This window comes from Apium graveolens, chromosome 6 (genome assembly GCF_009905375.1).
Source record: "Apium graveolens cultivar Ventura chromosome 6, ASM990537v1, whole genome shotgun sequence".
In the NCBI taxonomy this organism is placed as follows: domain Eukaryota; kingdom Viridiplantae; phylum Streptophyta; class Magnoliopsida; order Apiales; family Apiaceae; genus Apium; species Apium graveolens.
The window spans coordinates 43,269,952-43,295,050 of record NC_133652.1 but is presented as its reverse complement, the minus strand read 5'-3'; the positions used below and the strand labels follow the sequence as shown (position 1 = coordinate 43,295,050).

General features: G+C 39.4%; 1 protein-coding gene and 1 long non-coding RNA gene across 2 annotated transcripts; both read left to right on the top strand.

The window, feature by feature from the left end:
• Window positions 1-19,990: 19,990 nt before the first annotated feature.
• On the top strand, window positions 19,991-20,950 carry LOC141664410 (autophagy-related protein 18h-like). Its single transcript, XM_074470352.1, has 3 exons — window positions 19,991-20,127; window positions 20,281-20,574; window positions 20,806-20,950. The coding sequence occupies exons 1-3, from the start codon at window positions 20,098-20,100 to the stop codon at window positions 20,860-20,862; spliced, it is 381 nt and encodes a 126-aa protein (XP_074326453.1). The 5' UTR covers window positions 19,991-20,097; the 3' UTR covers window positions 20,863-20,950.
• A 94-nt stretch (window positions 20,951-21,044) lies between these two features.
• LOC141664189 (uncharacterized) lies at window positions 21,045-22,757 on the top strand. Its single transcript, XR_012551873.1, has 3 exons — window positions 21,045-21,276; window positions 21,717-22,055; window positions 22,667-22,757. It is a non-coding gene; the product is annotated as an uncharacterized LOC141664189 (long non-coding RNA).
• Window positions 22,758-25,099: the final 2,342 nt, after the last annotated feature.

Genomic DNA, 25,099 nt, shown 5'->3' with positions numbered 1-25,099 from the left:
CGTGTTATTTTTGGATATTCATCTCTGAGACTATAACTTATGGTGTGTGTGTTTATTGTGGGGTCACAGTACAGAGTAGTTGATTGTTTATTAAGATTGGGTGTTATTAAGGGAAATGGAACTCGTGACAACCCGGATCCCCGACCCCGGATTTGGGGGTGTTACAGAAATGGTATTAGAGCTAAGCGTTATAAACCTCAGAGATGAAGTGACGTTAAAATAATAAGTTCACTAAGATAAATAAGAACTCTTGCCAAGTTCATAGTCGGACTACCTAACGTAGTACTGACAGTTAAAACCCTTATGGGAACCCTTATAAATATCGTGATAGGAGCGTAGTTCGTTATCATATATGGTAGCGGGACTCCGAACCCTGAGGTTGAGGAGCAACAACGCGATGATGTTTTATTAGTTATTGGAGATCAGATTGTGGATCCGATAGAGCGTCCTAACACGGGACCGGATGATGTTCATATTGAGGATGTAGCGGTTGAGAATGTTGTCCTAGAAGGGATTATCGCTGAGAAGGATCCCGTGAAGGATCCTGACAAGAATGAATAAAGGACCACTGAGGAATTGATGACCATGGTTAGGGCGACTACCAGAGGTAGGATTGGCCGGTCACTATAGGAGGTTCATTCAAGTTCGTAAAGATAGTATCCCCTTTAACGCAGCTTACTCATAAGACTGAGAAATTCAAATGGACAGAGAAATGCGAGAACAACTTTCAAGAACCGAAGCAAAGGTTGGTGACGGCTCCTATGTTGGCGTTGCCAGATGGAAAAAGAGATTTTGTGATTTGTAGTGACGCTTCGCATAAGGAATTAGGGTGCTTCTTATACAGCACAACAAGGTAATCGCGTACGCGTCAAGACAATTAAGGGAATATAAAATTCGATATCCCCACCCATGAGCTTGGGCTCGTGGCAATAGTTTTGCCCTAAAGATTGGAGGCACTACTTGTATGGAGAGAAGTGTGAGATTTACATAAGCCATAAGTGCTCTAGGGCATTTTCACGCAGAAAGAGCTCAACATGCGCAAGAGGAGGTGGTTAGAGCTAATCAAGGATTACGATTATGAGATTCTTTATCATCCAGGTAAAGCCAAAATGGTGGCTAATCCCCTTAGTATAAAAGAGAGACTCAAGATGAAAATGTCTTTGGGAGAGTTGACAAGAGATTTTGAGAAAATGGAAATAGAAGTGAAGGTAACCGAAGCCGGTACCGAAAAGCTGTTTGAGATTGCAATACAGCCCGAATTATTGGAGAAGATCATATTGTGCCAAGAAAAAAGTGATGAATAGAGGCAGAGAATAAATGACCGGAGAAGAGATTAATACCTAGAAAGATGATGAGGGAATAATGAGGTATCCCTACAGAATTTGGGTTCCAAATGTTCAAGAGCTTAAGGACTGGATCTTAGATGAAAGTCATAGTTCGAGGAATAAGATTTAGGGCAAACCCTGAATGTGATAGTCAGGGAGGTCGCCATCAAGAAAGAAAGAACCCATAATATAATGAAATGAAAAACAAGGATTTTAACGTATAAGATAACCCTGATTATGGGAGAAGGATGAAACATTTCATACTGAGAAAACAGAAGTCGAGCAAGATAAGGAGACCCGAGACGGTACTCTTATACGAAAATTCATGGACCTCTCTAAACAGAACTTATACTTTTATTCCCAACCATCACCTTGAGGAAACAATGCGATAGGAAATTCTTTCATGACCTTTAAGTCGCTACGCTCTCAGAGTTCCAAGGAAATAGCTGACCCAGTCGAGGCAAGAGCCTGGCTAAAGGAAATACAGGAATCATTTGAGATTATAAATGATTGACGAGTAACAAAAGACTGTTTTTGTCACTTACCCTCCAAAGAGAGAGGCCACCCGCTGGTAAAGGCCAAGAAAGGCACGGAGCTAGAGGTTATAATAAACTGATTAAAGTTTAGTCAATTGTTTTCGGGAAAGTACTTCCCAAGGTTATGGAGGTAGTGTAAAAGCTTTAGAGCCAGAACAAAAACGGACGAGTATGATGAATTATGAATCTAAGTTGTAAAGGTTGTCAAGATTCATTCTGAGGACACGAATCCAGAATGACGGGATGTTTGAAATCAATGCTTATGTTGTGATGGTTCATGTAATGGTTGTAATGGAAATGAAAATAAAAGACTGAAAAGGGGAGGAGTATAAAGGGATATAAAGGAAATAGAGTTGAGAAGTGATAAGGGAGTTATGTATGGGAAACCCTAAGAAACCCTTGCAATAAATATAGAGAAGTGTGTCATCATCAGCGCGATGGTGACTGGTCATGAGATAAATTCAAGGTTTGAAGGCGTAAGCGATACGTATAGTTAATTCCCTTGAAGTTGACAGTATTCGATGAAAATTTGAGATTGATCGATTGATTAATAAGGAAACACGGATGGACTGAGGAGACAAGAAAGTAAGAAATTAGGAAAATTGGATGAAGGAAGTGACCTTCAAGAATGTGATGTGTAAGTAACGCAAGTGAATTGATACCCAAAAAGGGGGATGCCAGACATAAAAGATATCCCAACGTTGAGATGACTGTTGAGATAAATAAAAGAAGTAAATGAGTAGTTAGAACTAAAAGGTTCACGTTGAACACGACCAATATCTTCTAGAACATCCCTGTTATCATTACTGAATCAGGCAAGAAAAGTAGATAACCGTAGTTATCTTTTGAAGGCCATATTGATTGATCTCATTTTGAATACAGATGTTATTGTGAAATTAGGCATATACTATCGAGATGGGAATGATTGAGTAAGATACCCTTATCAGGGATATATGACTTGATTTATCCATGTAATGATGCAAGTACCTTTTTAAAGGTAGAATTAAGGACATAACCTCAATAGCTTGAGATGAACCATGGGGGATGCATGGCATTTCACCCTTAATAGGGACATTATGAGTTGGGTAGTATGGAACGAAGGACTAAGGTAACAACAACCTTTAAAGATCAGTAGAGAAATTTTTCAGAAGTACTTAAACAATGGTTCTAGTATTAGTAAATGGTATCTTGATATGCCCTGAACCTAGGGAGTACCAGATGAAGAATTTAAGAATAACCTTAGAGGTTTTACAAGGAAAAAGGTAATATTCAAAGTTCTCAAGAATAGAAATTTTGATAAAGAAAATATGACATAATTATAATAATGCCAGGTGGGCATGTATTGAACCATAAAAAAGTATAGATCGACCCAATGAAGGTCGAGATTGGTGAAAACGAGAAGGACCCAAGATAAGAGACGTCCTAAGTATGATCGAGAGTCAGTCGTGACAATGTTCACATCTAAAGACTAAGGCAATGACTTATGGAAAAATGGTGATTTTTTTTCTCTCACCAGGATTTAAGAAAAGCATTTTCACATAAGCAGTGATTGAAATGAGGTAGAAAATTTAGTTGAAGGTGGTTAAAATGACATTGATTGTAAGGAAATTTTACTATCAAGAAAGGCCAAAGAGGTGGCCAACACTTTAAATGTAAGAGGATAATTATAGGCGCTCGTGCCAGAGGAATACAGTGATGATGGTTGAAGCCGTGAAGGTTGTATTATGGTTTAGAAGATTGACATTCCTTCTGATGACTGTGCAATACCCAACCTTAATAGTAGTTTGGTAAAGATTTAATTCGTGTAATCGCCATGAGCGGGCTATCTATCTTATAAGGACATATCTTGAGATAAGCCAGGACCATGTTACGAAAGGACTAAATGAACCTTTGAGCTTCATGTCTCCTGATAAAGACATATGATTAAGAATGGTATTAACCTGTTATCGTTGCTTTTATTGAAACTCTTCCGCAATTTTATCTGCTTCATGTCATGAAAGTACGTCAGGATCTGGAGTGTTCTTCATGAATTATGAATGGTGATTTTGTTAACTCCTTAGAAGAATTTGATACGACAGGTATGGACTCCGTATGGTTAGCTATTAATATTCCAAGGAAAATGAATGACGACAGTAGGTCAGTGGTGAACCCTAGTAATACAGCAACGATTCTTTGAATAATGAGCCGATTACAACCGTGAGAGTTGTAGTGTAATGGATGTTGAGATTGGGTACCACTAATCGGGTTGTGGTGATGTATAAGTTATCATTAATTGACTAATTAAGTCGATTATTTATCTATTGAATACTTATTCCTTCTTATCAATAGAGAGTCGTATTACTATACGAGGAAGGTTGCGGTGCAAGCATAGAATTCTAGTAACGATGATGTCTAGAATGAGATCCCAGATTCGATTTTCGATGTCGAGGGAGTTTCAAAGGTGATTGTGTATAAGCTCGAGCAAGAGCATGGGTCCATAGAATGATGGACAGAATATCAAAAATATTTAGGCATGTGAAATACGATGCTATAATACCTGATGTTGATATATATACGTATATGTTTTGTTCTCCTATGACAAACCTCTATAGTTCAGAGGTAGATTCCAAGCCAGATATTTTGTGGCAGTATATTATATATATATACAATTCTCTTCAATTCATTCTTTTCTCTCCTTTTTATTTTGTATAAGCTGAGAAGAACAACCCTTCCAGAAGGGGAGGTATCGCCGAATGACTATCTATCTGTGTGATAGAAGCCTAGTAGGATACCACATGTTGTTTAATTGCTTGTCAAGTACTAAAGGCTGGCCACCTTCTGTACTAACTATGCAATAGAACAAGTGTTCATGATCATAATGATCTCTCAACAAAATCTTTTACTTCTATACGATAGATCAAGTTTTCGAAGATGGAAGCAGCAAAAGGAAGTAGTATCAGTGCGTGGTATTCCGAATCTAACGCGTTCGTGATACTAAGGTTGGCGTGGTTATTAAAAGGTTATAGAATGCTAACGAGCAAAAGTATAACCAGTATAATATTACGAACTGGAAAAGAATGGGTATTGAGAAGCAAAAGCTATAATGCTAGAAGCTATGATGAGGGTCTGTACAATAGACTTGAAAGAATTTGGAATGATCACTTAACGCGGATTGAGTTTTCTTACGATAATAGATCATATGTCAGTATCGAGATATTGCCTTATAAGATCCTTGAGGGAAGAAAATGTCGATCTCCCTTATGTTAGGATGAAGTTGTAGAGCGCAAGATGCTCGGACCCGCAGTGGTCCAAAGGACCAAGGATATAATTGATCTAATCAGAGGACGGCTGGTAGTAGCCCAAGATGGACATAAGAAGTATATTGATTTGACACGAAAGGACAAAGAATAGGAAGTAGGGGACCTAGTGTTGTTATAGGTATTCCTTTGGAAGGGATTAATGAGGTTCGGAAAGAAAGGGAAACTAAGCCCAAGATACATTGGACCTTTTGAGATACTAAGACGGATTGGGAAGTTGGCTTACGAGCTAGCCTTACCCCCGAACCTACAACAAGTTCATAATTTGTTCCATGTGTCAATGCTAAGGAAGTATCATCGGGATGCTAGACACATAGTGGAGTACGAGTAGGTGGATATGCAACCAGATCTGACTTACGTGGAGAAACCAGTAAAGATTAAGGATAAGAAGGAGCAGGTGCTTCGGAACAAAGTGATCAAGCTAGTCAGAGTGCTATGGCAGAATCATAATGTGGAAGAATCAACTTAGGAACTAGAGAGTGCAATGCTAGAAAAGTACCCCCATTTGTTTTCTATTTGATTCCGGGATGGAATCCTTTTAAGGAGGGGAGACTGTAATAACCCAAAATTTTGGACTTTTTGTAACCCTTATGAATAGTGATTTTGCTGATTATGCTGAATAAGAAAACTTTTCATACCACACTTTGTAGGGGTTCTTTTATTGTTATTCTGAGATCTTATTAGTATTCTATATGGTATATAAGTGTATGTAAAGATCATCAGAATCCAAATTCGAACACTTTGATTTTTCCCGAAAATCCACCAGATACCAAAAGAATTGAGTAGAAGGTAACATGATAAAAAGGATTTAAATTCAAGTATTATAAGAGAGGATCATAAAAGGAATATAATGTATTGAGAAAGGTTATGCGAACCCAAGTAATAAGATCCCGGGTATGATCCCTCAGACGATAAACGAAAACGAAAGTTAAGCGAACCGTATAACAGATCAGCGATCATTAGCCAAGTAATTAAGAGTTAATCAAAGATGTTAGTGATGATGATGTCATCACACCAATAGGAAGAAGACAAGTGTGGTAAGATGATATAAGAGGATGACATAAGCATGACACAATGGGAAGGAATTGTTGGTTGATTATAAGCCACACAAATTTTACCATGGTAAAAGGTTAATTAACAACAAAAACAAATCAACCAAGCAAACACATTCATTTCTCTTCACCCCATCTCCTTACTCACGGTTTTTTGAAGAAAAACAAGAAGAAAAATTTCCAAACCCAAGCTCCACTCAATCATAATTCAAGAGGTTTGTTTCTTTGGATCCTATATTTCATAACTAAGAAGAGCAAGTAGTTTGAGTGCTTGAATCAAAGGTTTTATGTCTCAAACTAATCATTTTAGTTTAGGGTGAATAGTAACTTTCAAGAACAAATTTTTGGTTCTTGATTTTATTTGTAAGGTCAAGGTAGCTTAAGCATAGATAAAGGCTTCCATGGGCATTCCAAGGATCTTTCATGGATTAAAAGCTTCAAGGAAGATATAAAACTTCAAACCCTAGTTTTACTTTGAATATTTAGGAGTGGTTTTGATTAATATAGTTCATGAGAAGCATGATGCTTGTGTGTTTAAAGTTTGGTTGGGTTTGTAGCAATTTCGATGATTGAATCTTGTTTATAGTTAATGAAACTTAAGTATAAGCTTTTAGTTCATGATTGAGAGTAGTATAAATTGGAAATCTTGAGATGTTGGGGCTGTTGTAGTAGAGTATGGATGGAGTTTGGTTGTAGTAATGATTTTGGGATTAATTGTGGATTGATTTGGAGTTGTACAAATTTGGTAATCGCGTAAACATAGCCGTCATAATGCCCGATTTACCTTAGACTGCTTTTGTTCTCAACATCAGGACCCGTGAACTCACTGTTAGGTTTTGACCATTGCCATGATTAGATAGTTCATGTTACGAGCTTCGTTTTGATATGTGGTTCGCTTAAATCCGATGTTATGGATTAAAACTAATATATATGATTGCTGTATCTATAAGGAACGTGAGCTTCAAGGCACGATTTTGACTATTCTTGTATTTCGTGACTCAATCTGCCTTAACAAGATGCCTATGTACCTTGCTAATTGCCAAGGATCAAGTCAAAAAATGTAGTTCTGATCTGTGGGGTGAGGACCCTTATATAGATGTTGAGAGTCCTTGAATTGGACTTGGTATAGGAGACTTGGTGGGCAAGTCTCATAATTAGAATGGACTTTGGAGTCCTAGATATTAGGAAACTGATTCCTTATCCTTTTAGGCCCCCTTGAGGCCAATCTACAAGGATTTATATCCCCACTAGGACTTATCTTAATAGTTGTTTTTCTCCCTTATTTATTAATTACGAATTTAATAAATAATCAGGGTTTTTGGGCCTTCTTTGTCTCATCAGGCCTGATCCGGTCCATCAGGCCTGATCAACATGTTAACCTTTCTGGTCTGAATGTCATACATCTTCTTATTGGGCCTTGGAGCCCAAACTGTAATAACTAATTATGCAATCAGGATTTATTCATCCCTATCATTTGCCCCCCAACTTTTGGGAAACATTGATTAGGTTTCGTTTTTGCGTAAAGTGTGGAGCGACCTACACGTTTACAACGATTGTTCCTTTTATCCAGGAATTATCTTAATTTCCGGGAATTTTTCCCTTACTTCCGGGATTGTTCCCTAATTTTCTGGATTTTTCCCTTAACTTCTAGGATTTATCCTTAATTTCTGGATTTTTCCCTAATTTTTCGGGATTTATCCTTATTTTTTCGGGATTTATCCTTATTTTTGGGGATTTTTCAGATTTCCAGCCCTTTTTCGACCAGGATCCTAGTCAAAATTTCGACCTGGATCCTAGTCGAAGTAGGGGGCAGCCTTGCAATCCTGGTCGAAGGAGTTCGACTAGGATCCACGACCTGGAATTCGACCAGGATCCTAGTCGAACTTTCGAACTGGATCTAGGTCGAATACTCATCCCCCCCTTTTTTTATTCCTGGACTTGAGCCTATCGACCAGAACTCTAGTCGATATTTCGGCCTGGATCCTGTTCGAGAACTCTTTGATTCTTATGCTTCCTGGTCGAAGGATTTCGACTAGGATCCACGACCTGGTTTTCGACCAGGATCCTAGTCGATCTTCGACCAGGGTTTTTATCTGGGTTTTTTAATCCCCATTTTTGAAAAATGCTTGATTCCTTCGACCTCGTTCCTGGTCGAGGTTTTGACCTCAATTCAGTCCTGCTATTCCAGTAATTTTCGGGTGTCTGCTCGAAAAATTTCGGGCAGGATTCACGACCTGAATTTCGACCTGGATTCTGGTCTTTTTTACCCGTTATTTTTGGGTGTCTGCTCGAATGATTTCGGGCACGATTCGCGACCTGGATTTTGACCTGGATTCTGGTCTTCCACTAGCCTTCTTCATTGGGCTTTACATCTTTTAGGGCTTTAATTTAGGGTATTGTATTTTCCAAATCCTAATTGGATTTGGGTCTGGCCTTCTTTTATTGGGCTTTATCAAATCCTACTGGGCCTCTTTATTGGGCTTCACTTCTTTTAGGGCTTTAATTTAAGGTATCGTATTTTCCAAAACCTAATTGGATTTGGGCCTGGCCTTCTTTTATTGGGCTTTATCAAATCCTACTGGGCCTCTTTATTAATCTGGGCTTAATATTGATCTGGGCTTATTATACCCTGTTTAGAATCCCTAGGAATATTCTGGAATATTCCTTTTTATGGGCTTTTTCCTTTGGGCCTTTGTCCCTAATGGGCTTTTGTCCCTTCAACTTCCCTTTTCCTCTTATATAAAGAACTGAGGAGAGGTTACTACTCCTCACTTTCTCATTTCTAAGTTCTTCTTCTTTCTCCTCCTGCTAAGATTCTCAGAGCAATAACAGCAAGTCGGAGCTCAAAGCCTTTTTTAGGAGCGCTTCTTCAGGTAAAATCCCTCCCTTTACTTTTCGTGTCTATTTTTCCATTGTGTGCCCTTTTAAGATAGCCTTTCTACGTGCCCCTTTTTTTCAGATGGCTGACAAGAAAATGACTCGCTTGGCCAAGATGAACGTGGCTAGAAAGTCCAATGAATTTCCTATTCGATCGAGGTACACTTCCTTAATCGACATGATCAACACTCGAGGGGATGAGTACCCGTCTGATGCGCATCTGGACGCGCACGACCATATTAGTGCTTTGCGGGATCCCAAGGAGCTGGAAAAGTTGAGGAGCTGCTTCAAAATCAAGGAACCTTTCAAGCTGGTTCTTGCAGGTCCGGCCGATAGGGCCTGCCAGTAGAGGAAGGACGCATTATGCGTCTATAGGGATACTCTAAGGGCAGGTATCAGACTCCATTTTCATCCGTTCATTCCTCTTTTACTGGCTGATGTGGGCATCAGCCCTTGCCAACTTCCCCCTAATTCTTAGAGGCTTATTCTGTGCTATCTGTCACAATGTGCCAAGCACAATGTCCCCACTTCCGTTGCCGTTTTCAGAAAGATTTACCAGTTCAAAAACAGCCCTGATAAAAGTCCGGGTTGGGTTTCTCTAAACCAGCGCCCTACTATTCCCCACATTGTGAACGGGAAGTCCATCCCTGACAACAACTTGGGGTGGAAGAAAGATTTTTTGTTCGTTGTTTGGGAGGGTGGCGATTGGGGCACCCTGTTTCGATCGTCCTTTGGGCTTGCCGTCGATGGGAGCCCAAATGACATAACTTTGTCTGAGGAGGAGGCTAGAGCTTTCAACCTCCTCACACAAGATAATGGGACTTCCCATTCTTGGAATCTTATCCTGGAGACCGTTCTTGTAGAACGCGGCCTCTCTCCCGTCCCTAAGAAAAGTAAGTTTCCTTCCTTATATCTCTTTTTTATTTCCTTCATTTTCTATTCCGCTGATTCTTCAACATATCTCACTTGTTTGCAGTGGCTGAGAAGATTGAGGAGGCTACCAAGCCTAAAGACCTGGAGACAACCAGGATGAAGCGGGCTGGGAAGGTCTTTAAAGACCCGCGCCTTGGTGATCAGTTCCCTGAGTTCCTACTCCAAGCAATGGAACCAGGCGAGGAAGGCCCCAGCCAAGTTATGCGTACCAAGCAGAGGCCAGGGGCCTATTTTCAACCTGCTTGGGGAATCCGGGGCAAGGATTCAATCGTTGGCAGCACGGCGCTTGCCAAGGAATGGTCTAAGCATTCCATCTCCCCAGTGGATTATCAAGACTTTGTCCTTCAACAGGACTTAGAGGGGAACGAGCTTTTCGGAGCCCAGGCTTTGGCGAAGGTACGTTTTTTTTTTAATGCCCTTCATACTTGCCCTTTTCGATTTTCTTATCTCATACTTTTGCTGCTTCTCTTATAGGCTAACGCCCACTTTCAAGGGGCGATTCACCAAGCCAAGGCTTGGAAGGTTGGCCTGGAGGATGCTAATAAGAAGTTGGAGGAGGCCAACTAGAGAATAGAGGCCCTTGAAGCTCAACTTGCCTCTTCCACTTCTGACTTGGAAACGGCCCGGGCTGAGAATGTTATCCTGAAGGCTCAGAAGGATAAAGCCTTTGATGGCTGGATGGACACTCAGGAGTTCAAGGACTTGATGGTGGAGCACGATGCTCTCCTACATCCAGTTAGCTATAGAGAAGGCTGGGATGCTGCTGTGGAGGCCATACAAGATGAATTTCCAGAAGTCCTCGAGCAGTCCTCCTTTCCATGCCCTATGCGAGTTCCAGAGCTTGGGGGTGTTACTGAGAAGCTTGCTGATATGATCAAGGACGGCCCTTCAGGGAGCCAAGGAAACAAGAGAAAAGAGCTTGGGTCCAGCTCCGGAGAGGAGGAAAATTCTTCTGAAGAGGAGTTTGAGCCTGTCACTAAGAAGGTCAGGGTGGAAGAGCCTCCAAGACCAGCGCCACAGCAACCAACATCTCCCGCAGAGGGAACCTCTACAGGGACTTCGGAGGGGACGACCGAGACGTCCGAAGGGACGACTGAGACATCCGAGGAGACTTCGGATAGTGGTTCCGAGGAATCCCAGCCTACCCAGGCCTAAGTTTTTTTTATGTATATCTTCTTTTTGAACTTTATTCATATCAGAACTTGTTACCCTTCGGGGTTATATTTCATATGCTGCTTTTCTTACTCGCCTTTCTTTCCAATACTTAATACGCGTTTAGGCATGAATTTTTGTTATACCCACACAAGGTATTATCATAACTTAAACATCCAAAGGTTGAAATAATTTCAAACTCTTAATCATGAAGTCTGGCTTTTCAAAACCTTACATGGTATGGGTTCGAACCTAATCAATAATAACTAGACAATATAAATTCTACTGGAATATAAAATCCTACGCAAGCAAAGCTTCAAGGTGCTTTTAAACCTACTTGTCACAATGACAAGTGAGAATCGTACTTCGACTATCTTACACGTAGTAAACCTTCAGGTTTTGTGCGTGCCAGGTTCTCGGGACTTCAAAACCATCCATAGTCTTCAGCTTGTAGGTTCCTCTACCCTGAACGCTCTTGACTATGTACGGCCCTTCCCAATTTGGGGCAAGTTTTCCTTTCTGTCCTACACCAGAAGCTTCCACTTTCCTTAATACCAAATCTCCTTGCTTGAAGAATCTCTCTTTAACCCTTAGGTTGTAATAAAACGAAGCTTTTTTCTGGTATTCCACTATCTTTACATGTGCCTCATCTCGCACTTCATCAATTAGATCCAGGGCTAACCTCTGCCCTTCCTCATTTTCTTCTGCATTGAAAACCCGAATCCTTGGAGAGGAATGTGATATCTCCACTGGAACTACAGCTTCTGCCCCATATGCCAACATGAAGGGCGTCGCTCCTGTCGTGACTCTACAAGTAGTCCTATAGGCCCATAATATGGGAAGTATCTCATCCACCCAATTATTTCTTGACTTCTCGATCCTCTTTTTTAGTCCATCCAGGATTATTCGATTTGCTACTTCCGCTTGCCCATTGGCTTGTGGGTGAGCCACAGAGGTGAACCGTAACTCAATTTCATTTTCTTCATAATACTTCTTGAATTCCTCATTGTTGAATTGTGTTCCATTGTCAGTGACGAGGATACGGGGAATTCCATATCGGCACATAATGTTTTCCCACAGGAATTGTGCAACCTGCTTAGTTGTGATCTTGGCCAAGGGTTTGGCTTCGATCCACTTGGTGAAATAATCAATGGCTACAATCAGAAACTTCCTTTTTGTTGTGGCCATGGGAAAAGGCCCCAAAATATCCATTCCCCACATAGCAAAAGGAATGGGCGAGTTGATAGAGGTTAGCATCTCGGGGGGTTGTCTAACAACAGGTGCATGCTTCTGACAGCGGTCACACTTCTTCACGTATTCTTTGGCATCAGCCATCATTTCTGGCCAATAAAAGCCTAAACGAGTTATCTTATGAGCCAAGGCCCTGCCCCCCAAGTGTTGTCCACAAATACCTTCATGCACTTCTTCAAGAGCTAAGCGTGCCTCATCGGGCCTGAAACACCTCAAGTAGGGAACCACGAAAGATCTTTTGTAAAGAATCCCATCTATCAAAGAGTACCTTAGTGCTCGAACAGTTAACTTCCGTGCTTCAGTTGCATCACTTGGTAACCAACCGATTTGAATGTGAGCCTTGATAGGATCAATCCATGACGTCCCCAGGCCTATGGGAGCCACAAGCTTAACATCTATGCTTCGTGTCTTCAAAACACGGAAGTACACACTTCCTGAACTTTCTTCTATCTCAGATGAAGCAAACTTTGATAGCGCATCTGCCTTAGCATTTTCTTCCCTTAGAATGTGTTCAACATGGCATTCATTAAATTGGGTCATCACAGCCCTTACTAGGCGGACATACTTAGCCATCGTATCATCTAATGCCTTAAACTCTCCCTTTACCTGGGATATGATCAGCTTCGAGTCTCCACGGACCTTTAAGTTTTTGACTCTAAGTGTCCCAGCTAGACCAAGGCCATCTATCAGGGCTTCATACTCTGCCTCATTGTTTGTGGTTGGGAAGTCTAGCTTCATAGCATACTCAATTAAGAACCCATCAGGGCTTTACAAAACCAACCCTGCTCCACTGGAATTTGTTTTTGATGCTCCATCAAAATAGAGAACCCAATATTCTTTCTCCTTATCAACCTTCTCTCTGTCCCCATTATCGACTCCCTTGTCTTGAGGTATGGTATCTTCCTGCCCCCTGACTTCTTGGTTGGGTATGGTACATTCCACCACGAAGTCAGCTAGTGCCTGGGCTTTTATGGCCGTACGTGGGTTATACTTGAGATCGAACTCTCCCAACTCTATTTCCCACTTAATCAATCTCCCACTTGCCTTGGGACTGTGAATGATATTTCTCAGTGGCTGATTCGTTAGCACCTCAATCTGATGAGCCTGAAAGTAAGGACGCAGTTTTCTCCAAGCCATTACCATGGCTAGAGCAAATTTCTCAATAGTTGAATAATTCAATTTAGCACCATGCAGAATTTTGCTGACATAATATACGGGTTTCTGGACTTTTAGCTCCTCCTTAACCAACACCGCGCTCAAGGCGCTCTCTGAAACAGCCAAGTACAAGAATAAAACTTCATTCAAAGATGGTTTGGCCAACAACGGGGCCTGAGCCATATATTTCTTTAACTCTTCGAATGCCTTCTGGCTTTCCTCATTCCATACAAAGTCTTTGATATTCTTTAGTGACTTGAAGAATGACAAGCACTTGTCTCCTGACTTGGAGATGAATCGTCCTAGCGCAGCGACCCTTCCTGTGAGCTTCTGAACATCCTTGACAGTTTTTGGTGGTTCCATGTCCAGGATTGCCTTTATTTTATCGGGGTTAGCCTCAATTCCTCTCTTTGAGACCATCAATCCCAAGAATTTTCCAGATCCTACTCCGAAAGCGCACTTCGTAGGATTCAACATCATCTTGTGTTACCTCAGGATCTCAAAAGCTTCCCTCAAATGGGTTATATGATCAGTCTTTACTAGACTCTTGACTAACATGTCATCAACATAGACTTCCATAGTCTTACCAATAAGATCCTTAAAAATTTTATTTACCAACCTTTGATAGGTGGCTCCCGCATTCTTAAGACCAAACGCCATAACAAGATAACAATAAATACCAAAGTCTGTGATAAATGATACCTTTGGAATGTCATCCTTGTGCATCTTAATCTGATTATATCCGCTAAATCCATCCATGAAACTCAGCATCTCATGCCCATCAGTGGCATCAATCAAAGTATCAATCCTTGGCAATGGAAAACAGTCTTTAGGGCATGCATCATTCAGATCAGTGAAGTCTATACACATCCTCCACTTTCCATTAGCCTTCTTAACCATTACAGGGTTTGCTAACCACTCCGGAAATTGAATCTCCTCAATGAAACCAGCCTCTAAGAGCTTCTCTACTTCCTATTTTATAGCCTCTTGTCTTTTCGGGGCAAAATTTCTTTTCTTTTGTTTCACTGTCTTCCGGCTTGGATCCACGTTTAGCTTGTCAGTAATCAACTCCGGGTCTATGCCTGGCATATCAGCTGCTGACCATCACTATTTTCTTGCAAAAATCTCACCAACTTCCCTCTAAGGGGCTCCTCTAGTGTGGCTCCAATGAAAGTCATCCTCTCAGGATTCTCGGGGTCTAAAGGAACCGAAACCAAGTCTTCTGCTGGCTTTCCTCTCTTCTCGTCATTTTCTCGGACATCCATATCTTCAATAGGAAGAACCTGCCCCTGACTCCATCTGCCCTCAAAGAGGCCACATAACAGCTTCTTGCCATTTTTTGATCTCCTCTTTCTTCTCCAATCCCATCTCGAGTTGGAAATTTCATAACTGAATGATAAGAAGAAGGGACTGCCTTAAAGGCATGTATCCCTGTTCTTCCCATGATAGTATTGTAGGTCGAACTAGCCTTTACTACCACAAAGTCCAACATCTGTGTTGCTTGCCTTGGTTCCGTACCTATGGTGGTTGGCAACTTGATTATCCCTTATACAGGACATTCTGCTCCAGCAAATCCATATATCGACATATCGGTTGGCGTCAAATGGGAGTCGTTATACCCCATCATTAGAAAGGTATCGTGGAGCAAAATATCCACAGAAGTACCATTATCCACAAGGACCCTTTTAACTGGGCTATTTCCTATTATCGGTGTTATGACCAGGGGGTCGTCATGAGGAAACTTTACACCCTCTAGGTCAGAATCATCAAAAGCCAATGTTACTTCTGTCCTGGCCCTCTTCGGGGCTTCTCCTACAATATGCATAACCTCTCTAGTATATGCCTTTCTGGAACTTTTGGACAATTCAGCAGCAGTTGGACCTCCAAAGATCGTGTTTATCACAGGCCCTCGAGGTCGCTGCCCTCCAAAAATTGCATTTATAACCGGCCCTCTAGGTTGGGGATTCCGTCCCTGGTCGTCTTGGTCCCTCCTACGATCTTCAAAGTTCTTCCTTCCATTATTATTCTTGTCCCCTCCTTCTCCAGTATATTTGTTCAATCTTCCTTTTCGAATCAAAAACTCAATTTTGTCTTTCAATTGCCTACACTCATCGGTGTCATGGCCAACATCTTTGTGAAATCTGCAATACTTGCTCTTATCTAGTTTGGCGGGATCAGCCTTCAAGGGCTTAGGCCAGCGAATATCTCTATCTTTCTCAATCTCCATCAAAATCTGGCTTCTAGGAGTATTCAGCTTAGCATATTCAGTGAACTTTTGCCCAGGTCCTCCCTTCTTGGGGGTTGAATCAGAATTTTGTTCGGTTCTAGGATACTTGTCCTTTGCAATATATTCTAAATCAGTTTTCCTCTTCTTGTTTCCAGTGGGCTCATTACTTACTACGGTCTTCCTCATACTTTCTTCAACCTTGATATACTTCCCTGCCCTCTCTTGGAGCTGCAACATGCTTTCAGGGGGACGTTTAGCCAAGGACATCTTGAAAAACTCATCCCTAGTTCCTTGTTGCAGTGTTATCATGGCCACCTTATCATCAAGGTCCGGGACTTTTAAAGCCTCCTTTGTGAAACGATTCAGGTAATCTCTCAAGGATTCCTTAGCTCCCTGCACAATACTCATAAGAGATGCTGAACTTTTCTCATGGACTCTCCCACTGATGAACTGCTTAATAAAAGCCTGACTTAACTCTCTAAACGATCCAATAGAGTTTGGGGGCAAGCGACTGTACCATCTTTGAGCCATACCCGACAGGGTTTGAGGGAAGGCCCGACACTTTATAGCATCATTCACGGGTTGCAGTAGCAGTGCATTAGAGAATGTCCTAACATGATTAGCGGGGTCTCCCATGCCATCATAGGCTTTGATAGTGGGCATCTTGAATTTCCTTGAGATATGGGCATTCATTATCTCTTCTATGAAAGGTGGAGTTGGATCATCAGGATCTCCAAGGGGAAGGAGATTGCTTGGATCAGTTCTTGGGGCGACAGCCCTTCTTCGTACCGGACCATCCAGGTCTATAATAGGAGGAGGATTCCCCCCCCCTAGGAGGTATCTGGGGTCTGGTGGCCTGGTGAGCTTCCAAGTCACGCCTCAGCCTTTGGATCTCAGCCTCATGAGCCCTGATCCTTTCCTGCACTTCCTGGGGATTCGCCCCTTGGGTGCTTCGAGGGCGTTGCCTTCCATCGGCCATCGGCTCTTTTCCAGGACGTCTCCTTCTTGGGGCCACTTCATCATCCGGAGATTCAGAGTCTCTCTAAGTGTAAGGACCAGAAAATTCTCGATCCTCGGGGATAGGAGCCAAACCTCGTATATAGGGGGGCGATTGCCCTCGTGCTTCACTTCGCCCAGCATATCCACTTCCTCCAACCTCGGGGTGAAGGGGCATCCCATAAGGGGGGTTAGTAGTAACAACAATTGAGTATTCATACCCGACGGGTCGGGAATTCACAGGCATATGTACTTGTTGAACTTGAGGATTCGTACCTTGAATAGTCGAGGGAGTCGTCCCTTGTAGCTGAGGTTGAGTTGCCCCTATCTGGGTTTCCGCTTGAGTAGATGCATAAGTTGAGTGGGGAGGTATCTCCACGGTGGATGAAATCATCTGGGTTGTTCCTGACGGTATTCCTTCCTCCAGAGCTCTAGTTGTTCTCTGTGTTCTCGCCATGGTTGTTGTTACGCTTTCCCACAGACGGCGCCAAATGTTATGGATTAAAACTAATATATATGATTGTTGTATCTAATAAGGAACGTGAGCTTCAAGGCTCGATTTTGACTATTCTTGTGTTTCATGACTCAATCTGCCTTAACAAGATGCCTACGTACCTTGCTGATTGCCAAGGATCAAGTCAAAAAATGTAGTTCTGATATGTGGGGTGAGGACCCTTATATAGATGTTGAGAGTCCTTGAATTGGACTTGGTATAGGAGACTTGGTGGGCAAGTCTCATAATTAGAATGGACTTTGGAGTCCTAGATAGTAGGAAACTAATTCCTTATCCTTTTAGGCCCCCTTGAGGCCAATCTACAAGGATTTATATCCCCACTGGGACTTATCTTAATAGTTATTTTCTCCCTTATTTATTAATTAGGAATTTAATAAATAATCAGGGTTTTTGGGCCTTCTTTGTCTCATCAGGCCTGATCCGGTCCATCAGGCCTGATCAACATGTTAACCTTTCTGGTCTGAATGTCATACATCTTCTTATTGGGCCTTGGAGCCCAAACTGTAATAACTAATTATGCAATCAGGATTTATTCATCCCTATCATCCGATGTACGGTTTAGGAGAAATGACCGTTTTAAGTAACGGTGTTTCGCGACCGAACCATTACCCCTCGCCTTATTTTGAAACCTTGGTTAAGGCCCTTAAATGACTAATTGGAATATGAAACAATTATGTAAAGTGGATTAGGCAGTTGGTAGGGTATTCGCGAAAGCGTCGCCTTAAAATTCGTAACGGTTAATTTATTAAAAATGGTGGAGCCGAGGGTACTCGAAAGACTTATGTGATTTGTTAAGCGTAGAAATGACCATAAGCAAACGTTAGGGTTCAATTGGTTAAAGTCTAGTTTCTTAAGCGACCGTGGTTTAATTCTGGCTTATGTCATTGTTCATAGGTTACCGGACCCACTCTAAGCTTAAGTCTACCCCGGAGCACTCAGACAAGTTTTCAACCCGTTATACTGTTGTTGTGATGTATATATGTATATGCATTATCTTGTGATAAGTGCATGATTGTTATTAGCAAATCTTGCGATATATTGGAGCATGCTGATATGGTATATATGCATGTCTGTTTCGTAATCTTGATATCTAATTGTTGATTCAATTGCTTATAAGTTGCATAATACCTATGCTAGAGATAAGCAGTAGTTGCGTATACCCTTTGTATAGGGGACCCAAAGGTGAACATATTTTTTAAACCGGAAGACGATGTTCCCGAGTATATTATATATATATATATATATATTTATATATATATAAATAGTTTTCAAAACTATTATTCGAATAAGGTTTATTCGATAACTTTATTTCACTTAATGAATATTATTTTGAATATTCATTCGAGGACTTATGACTCCGCTTATTTTATTTAATGAATATTGTTTTGAATATTCATTCGAGGACTTATGACTCTGCTTATTTTATTAAATAATATTCTTTCACTACGCCATAGATAGCCTATCGCAATGGTTTAATCACGCGTGTTACAAAATTATGTTACCTTAGGTATGCTCATCTTAGCCTACTGCAACCTAGTGTTTTTGATGTTACCATAGCCTTCGTAACATGTTACTATAGCTTCAAAGTGTTACATACGGTAACATGTGGAAACTTATGTTACAATAGGGTGTTAATCGATAAAAAAGTAATATTTTACAAACAATTAAATTTATATAATTATTTGACTTCAAAGTTAATCAATTTTGATAACATAATTAAGCAATAATTTTAATATTAGCTAAGATTGATAAAATAAATTATTTTTGTTAAATTTTGTAAACTGTACTAATTAGTAACTGATATTTTTTTATTATTAAAAAAATTGGAAACTATTTAAACTTAAAAGTTTAATAAAAAAATAGCGATGTTGGGCTCTCGATCAGGCGGACTAAAGTAGGCTCAAAACTTTTGGAGAAGCAGTAGTTTTCTGGACTGACCTGGGTAAAATTTTAGAAAGTCAAAATTTAAAAATTTTAATATAAAAGTTTAAAAGTAATAAAAAATTAAAATATTATAATTCTCTTTCATTCTGATACGAGCATTGATGTACACATTTTTAAAAATAAAATTTATTAAAATGTAAATATACAGATTTATGTAAGTAACAAAATACATAACTAATTTTGTTCTAAAATAATATTTTCAATATTATTTACTACAATTATAAATTATAAATTATAAATTATATACTTTTTTTGGAGACTTGAAATTTTTAAAGGGGGCAAAATTTGAAAAAAAATTCAAACGGAGCGCCCTTTTTTGATGAAAGTCGCCCAACCCACTTTCTATCTCGTCATTACACTCTCTTCCTCTTCTCTCTCTCCTGTACTCTTCCTAAAATTCTCTCTCTCTCTCTTAAACCTCTCTCTCATACACCGCCTCTTTTCCTCTTCTCCCTCTTCTCCCTCTCTTGTACTCTTCCTAAAATTCTCCCTCTCTCTCTCTTAAACCTCTCTCTCATACATAGCCTCTCTATAAATCTCTTCATCTAAAGTAATTTTCTTCTTCAAATTAGGGTTTTTTCAATATAGTTTGGCAAAGGCTCTTCCAATTAGGGGTTTCTTATTTTCAGTTCATATGACTCGATTTCTTCGCTTAAACATCAGGTAATTCAAGTTTTTCTTTGATTTTAGGGCTTCTTTAATATGGATTTTAAATTTTGAGTTTCACAAGTTTGAATCTAGTAAGACCTTCTCGATATGCATCTCTGGTATCATCGGGTTGACTATTGCTCACGAGTTCCTTTTAGAGTCTGATCTCTCTGTTGCTGTTGTGGACGCTGATGTTCCTTGTGCTGGCGCCACGAGCGCAGGTAAATACAAGTTGTAATCCCGTGATGTAATTAATGTATTTAATAGCTGAATATTTTTTTTTTGTTTACTTGGAGGATTAGTAAACTCTGACATTTTAAGGTTGTTGTTGTAGATGCTTCAAATGTCACTGAATTGGTCTCACTTTCTTGCAGATGCAGCCCATCCCTGCAAAGTGCGATGGTTGTGAAGGATTCATGGATTTGCATCCTCTGCTCTTGGTTGTGGCAAGTGAAAAGACAAGATGTTCTGATCCAGTACAACATGGCAGGGATAGTTCATTAAGGGATAAATATGAACCTCGTGTTGGAGCAGTTATTCATTCTCTTACAGCTATCCATTTCTACTCATTAAGATCTCACAGTTATGTTCATGTTTTGAGATTCCGATCAGCTATGTATATGGTCAGATGTAGCTCAAAACTAGTGGCTATTGGTCTTGCTACACAAGTAAGTCTGTACATCTCAGTGTTTTATGGTTTTTTCTATTTGGTGGTGTTATATCATACAAGTATTATAGGCTAATATTATAAGGATCAAGAATGCCTCTTCCATTCTACTAACAGTGCAATCAACAATTTTAGCCTAGATCTCATATTTAAAAATACAGTAATTACTAGTTTATTTATTTGTTTACTTGCAGGATTAGTAAACTCTGACATTTGAAGTTTGATGTTGTAGGACAGGGGTACATATGGATGGTACATAAGACGCCTCGTACGTCTAAGTGGGAGCTAGCTACTCGAAGCCGGCATCTCTGGGAGGAGTTTGTAAACACTGTTACTCACCAAGGACTTGATCCTCTACATTTACTTGGCTGGAAAAAGACCGGTCAGTTTTGATATTGTCAATTCCGTATATTCACTATTCACCTTAGTAAAATTAGTTGTACTCTATATTAATTTTGGCTTTAGGTGAGTGAGTTTTCGGTCAACAGGGAGTTTGTTAGTTGGTAAAACTGCTGAAGAATCTGTCGTATTAAAACAGAGGGTAGATCAGCTGTCTAAGGCTGGGTTCAAGGCCCAAATCTTGTCAAGTACTGATCTGCTGGTACAGGAACCTGCGCTTGAGCTTGACAGAGAAGGTGGGGCGTCTTGTCTACTGGATGATTACCAATTGGATGCTCGACAAACAGTTGCTTATATCGAGAAGGTTATTTAAAATTATATGCTACAATATTTACATTTTGTATTGTGTTGTATTTCGGAGAGTGTAGTTATTGGAATCTCGAAATGGGAGTAGTTTATCTGTTCCACAACTTCAGTTTATTATATTTCGGCTGAGCAAGGTAACATTACACCCTAATCTGAATGTAAATAATATGCTTAAGTAGAATATACATCTTTTTTTATTTTTATTTTTCTAAACACATCTTTAAGATAACTAATTATAGATGCATATGCATTATTTTTCTAATTGGATGGTGGATATGAAACTGTTCAGCATGTTAATTTTATGTACTGCATTAAGTCCCTCTGATAATTAGAAGTACACAAACAGTAGAAAGAGAGTTATGCATGTTTAGTTAGCTTGTTTTCCAAAGATAAAAGCACAACAGACAGTGTTAACGAGTTTTTATATTTTACTTTCAGCAAGCAAAGCTTTTGATGGGTACAATTTTTATTTTATTGGGGGCTTTCAACCTTCATATAGAGGGTATCTACATGATCTTTTAATTGCTGCTGGTGGAATAGTTCTGCACAGAAAGTCAATTTCAGGAAGCAATGAAGCTGTATTATCGACATACATCATTTATAGCCTGGAGCTACCTGATATGTGTAACTCGGGTAATAGAATCTCGATTATCAACAGTAGACGAACTGATTCAGAGAAGCTAGCAAGATCCTGTCAGGCTGTTGAGGCAACAAATTCATGGGTTTTAAACTTAATTGTTGCATGCAAGTTGCAAAATCTTGCTGAATAAATCTAATGTAAGTCTTATTGTTATTACACATATATTATCTCATATTTGATAGGTCATTGGGTGTGTGATGTTGGATGAATAACGGTAGTATCTATTTTGACAAGTAATTTATAAATCAAGTTCTCGTGAAATATTCAATAAATGTATGGACAAGAGTCTTCTACTTCCCATCCCCGACTTTTTCTGAACATGCTATTCTTCTTCTGTATGTGTGGAAGCCTGGAAGAATTGTGAGCTATACCTCCTAGTAAACTTTGAGGATACAATTTTATTTGCAGTGACATTGCTATACTTTCCGTCTCTTCAGTCTTCACTGAGAGACAAGCTCGTGTTATGTATTTCCAGTGACAATGCAAAGTCCGGAACAGCAAAGATAGTTGCTAATACGTTAGTTTTACTCATGTTTTTGTTAATTGGTATATTGATCTAAATCTGAATTTTTGTTAATTGATGATGTATTAATTTTTGCTAAATTTAAATGTTATCATCTTCTCTACACTATCTCCTACTTTTTCTTATACTTATAAGTTATGTTAGTGTTAGGGGTTGGGTAATTTGTTAGCGCAATTTGTGTTGTCTAACTAATTTGTGCATTATTATCTTTGGGGTATCTTGCAGTTAGGGACATGCCGGTAAAGGAGGACACTTAAATAAAAGAGGACCAAACACTTGCTTCTGAAGTCGAGGAGAATGTGAAGAGTTTCCAGTGTTAATATTTTATTAAGTTTATCTTTTTTTTCCTAATGTTTAGTAAAGAGCCTGAACTATTTTATTTCGTTAAAATAATTGTTGTTATCATAGTTTTAGACATGTGATGGTTTGAATGTTTAAGTTGGTTTGGATGTAATACATTTTGTGGTATGTAATGATATTTTGGGATTGTTCGATTTCCAATAGTAGAATTTCATGTAGTATTGCTTTTTTACGTATGAAAAACATGTTAATGGTATATATGTTCAAACTACAAACAAATCCTATCAAATTAATATAATACAAATCATTATAAAAAATGGGGCCCACCTGTGGGCCCCATCTTTTTTTTTTGCAAATTCGAAGTACAAAGGTAACATACATAATGTGATACTATAGACATACATTGATGTTACCTTTGACGTCTATTGTAACACAAAAGTCCATGTTGCACCAGGGCAAAGGAAATGTTACCTTAGGGGCCAAAGGTAACTCGAAAAAAAGCAACTTAAATTTTATGTTACCTTAGGTCTTTTGGGTGGCTATGGTAACATTTTTTTGGCCTGTTGTAACATTTTTTGGATGTTGCTGTAGGCCATCTATGGTGTAGTGTTTATTTTATTAAAGAATAATGTTTCGATAATCAAACTTATTTTCAATTATTCAAATAAAGATCGTACTTTCGTATAAGTATATCTTTCGTTATTTATTATTCATTTCAAGTATGAGTTTTAAAACTTTTACTTCAATTATTTTTATAAAGATTATTCTTTATGGGAATATTATTTAAATAATAATATTCAGATATTTTCTAATACATTGGGACTGATTTATTTTATTAAATCAGCATTACTCCAAACATTCTTAAAAATGTTTCGAGTCTTCAAAATGATTTTTAAAGGTTAGGGCGGATCCCAAAACTCATTTTTTTTATATTTAAGATCTTCCTTTCGAAGGGGATTTAAATACTCGCTCAAAACCTGAGGGATCGGGCTCTGTGGTGTATTTTATATTCGTAACAAGGTTGTTGTTTTGATAAAAGAGTTTTTGATTACTTATCCAACACTCGGGAAGTAAAATTCTTGGAACAAGTTAATCCATTAACAGGCACCGCCTGGGAAATATCGGTGAGTTTTCCTTTCCAACTAGATACGACTTCTTGGTGGAGCCGTATCAACAAGTTTCTACTTGGGGAAAGGGGGGACGAGCTTTACGTTTCAGAGTCATGGATTTCATCTGAACTAGGAGTGGTGTAAGTGGTCGAGTGGCGCCGGCCCAGCCTTATTATATTGGCCCAAATGGCCTGGAAGTTCCGCTAAGACAGTCCATTCCTTAGGAGTCCAGGGTTCAGTTGACAAGTAAATCCGACTGTTCTCCTCTACAAGTAGAAAATGGTGGGGTTGCACTACTGCGACTGATCATTGTGAGTGGTCTTCCTGGCACGACAAACTCCCGTAATGAGTTCATCATCCAATTGGATATTTCTGCAACACTACCCAGAGCACTTCGATAGAAAGGCTACGGTTGGGCGATTGTTGAGTGTTGGCAGGGTCGAGTTTTCAAAATGATGTTTTCATCAAATGAAGTATCTCGTAACTTCATTTCATTTGGAGGATATTTCAAAGATTGTATATATTCAAGTCTTTTCTTGTAGTCTCATCTATGTGATGAACTTTTGAAACTGATGATACCTTGAACGGTGGTAGTTCAAGTAGTATCCGGAAAAGATATAAGTATATTGGAGTATCTTGTAACTTCATCTTTTCAACTTATATCTGGTTAATGATTATCTTATGCATGACAAAGATTTTCACAAAAATGTTGAGACAAGGTTAGATATATGAGATCACCTTGCAACGTTATTTTTATACAGTTATCAACTGGAACTCTGTGTATATTATGCATGGAAGAGGACATCCAAGATTTTGAAAAGTATATATACATATATACTGAATATTTTGTGACTTGGTCGCGATAAGATATCAAACTTGGTTCATTTTTTTTACTTGACCAAGACTTTCATGAGTACTATGAGAATGCTCATATATTGTTAATCATTATACATATTATTTCGGTGAGCTTGTTGCTCACCCTTGCTTTCTTCTTTCATCATACAACATCAGATAGACAAGATGAACAGGACCAAGCTCCCAATTCACGAGCGGATAGGAAATGTTCCGCAGTTTCCTATAGGCGTTGATGTCCCTGTAGCTGAGGTAGGAACTACCAATAGGCTATGCTTTCAACTTTTGATGTACCAGACTTATGTATCTTTATCAATTGTAATAATGGCAAAGAAATGTAAATTTATTCAGAAACCCTTTTAAGGTGTTATGGCATATAATTGTGGAATAAAATGAC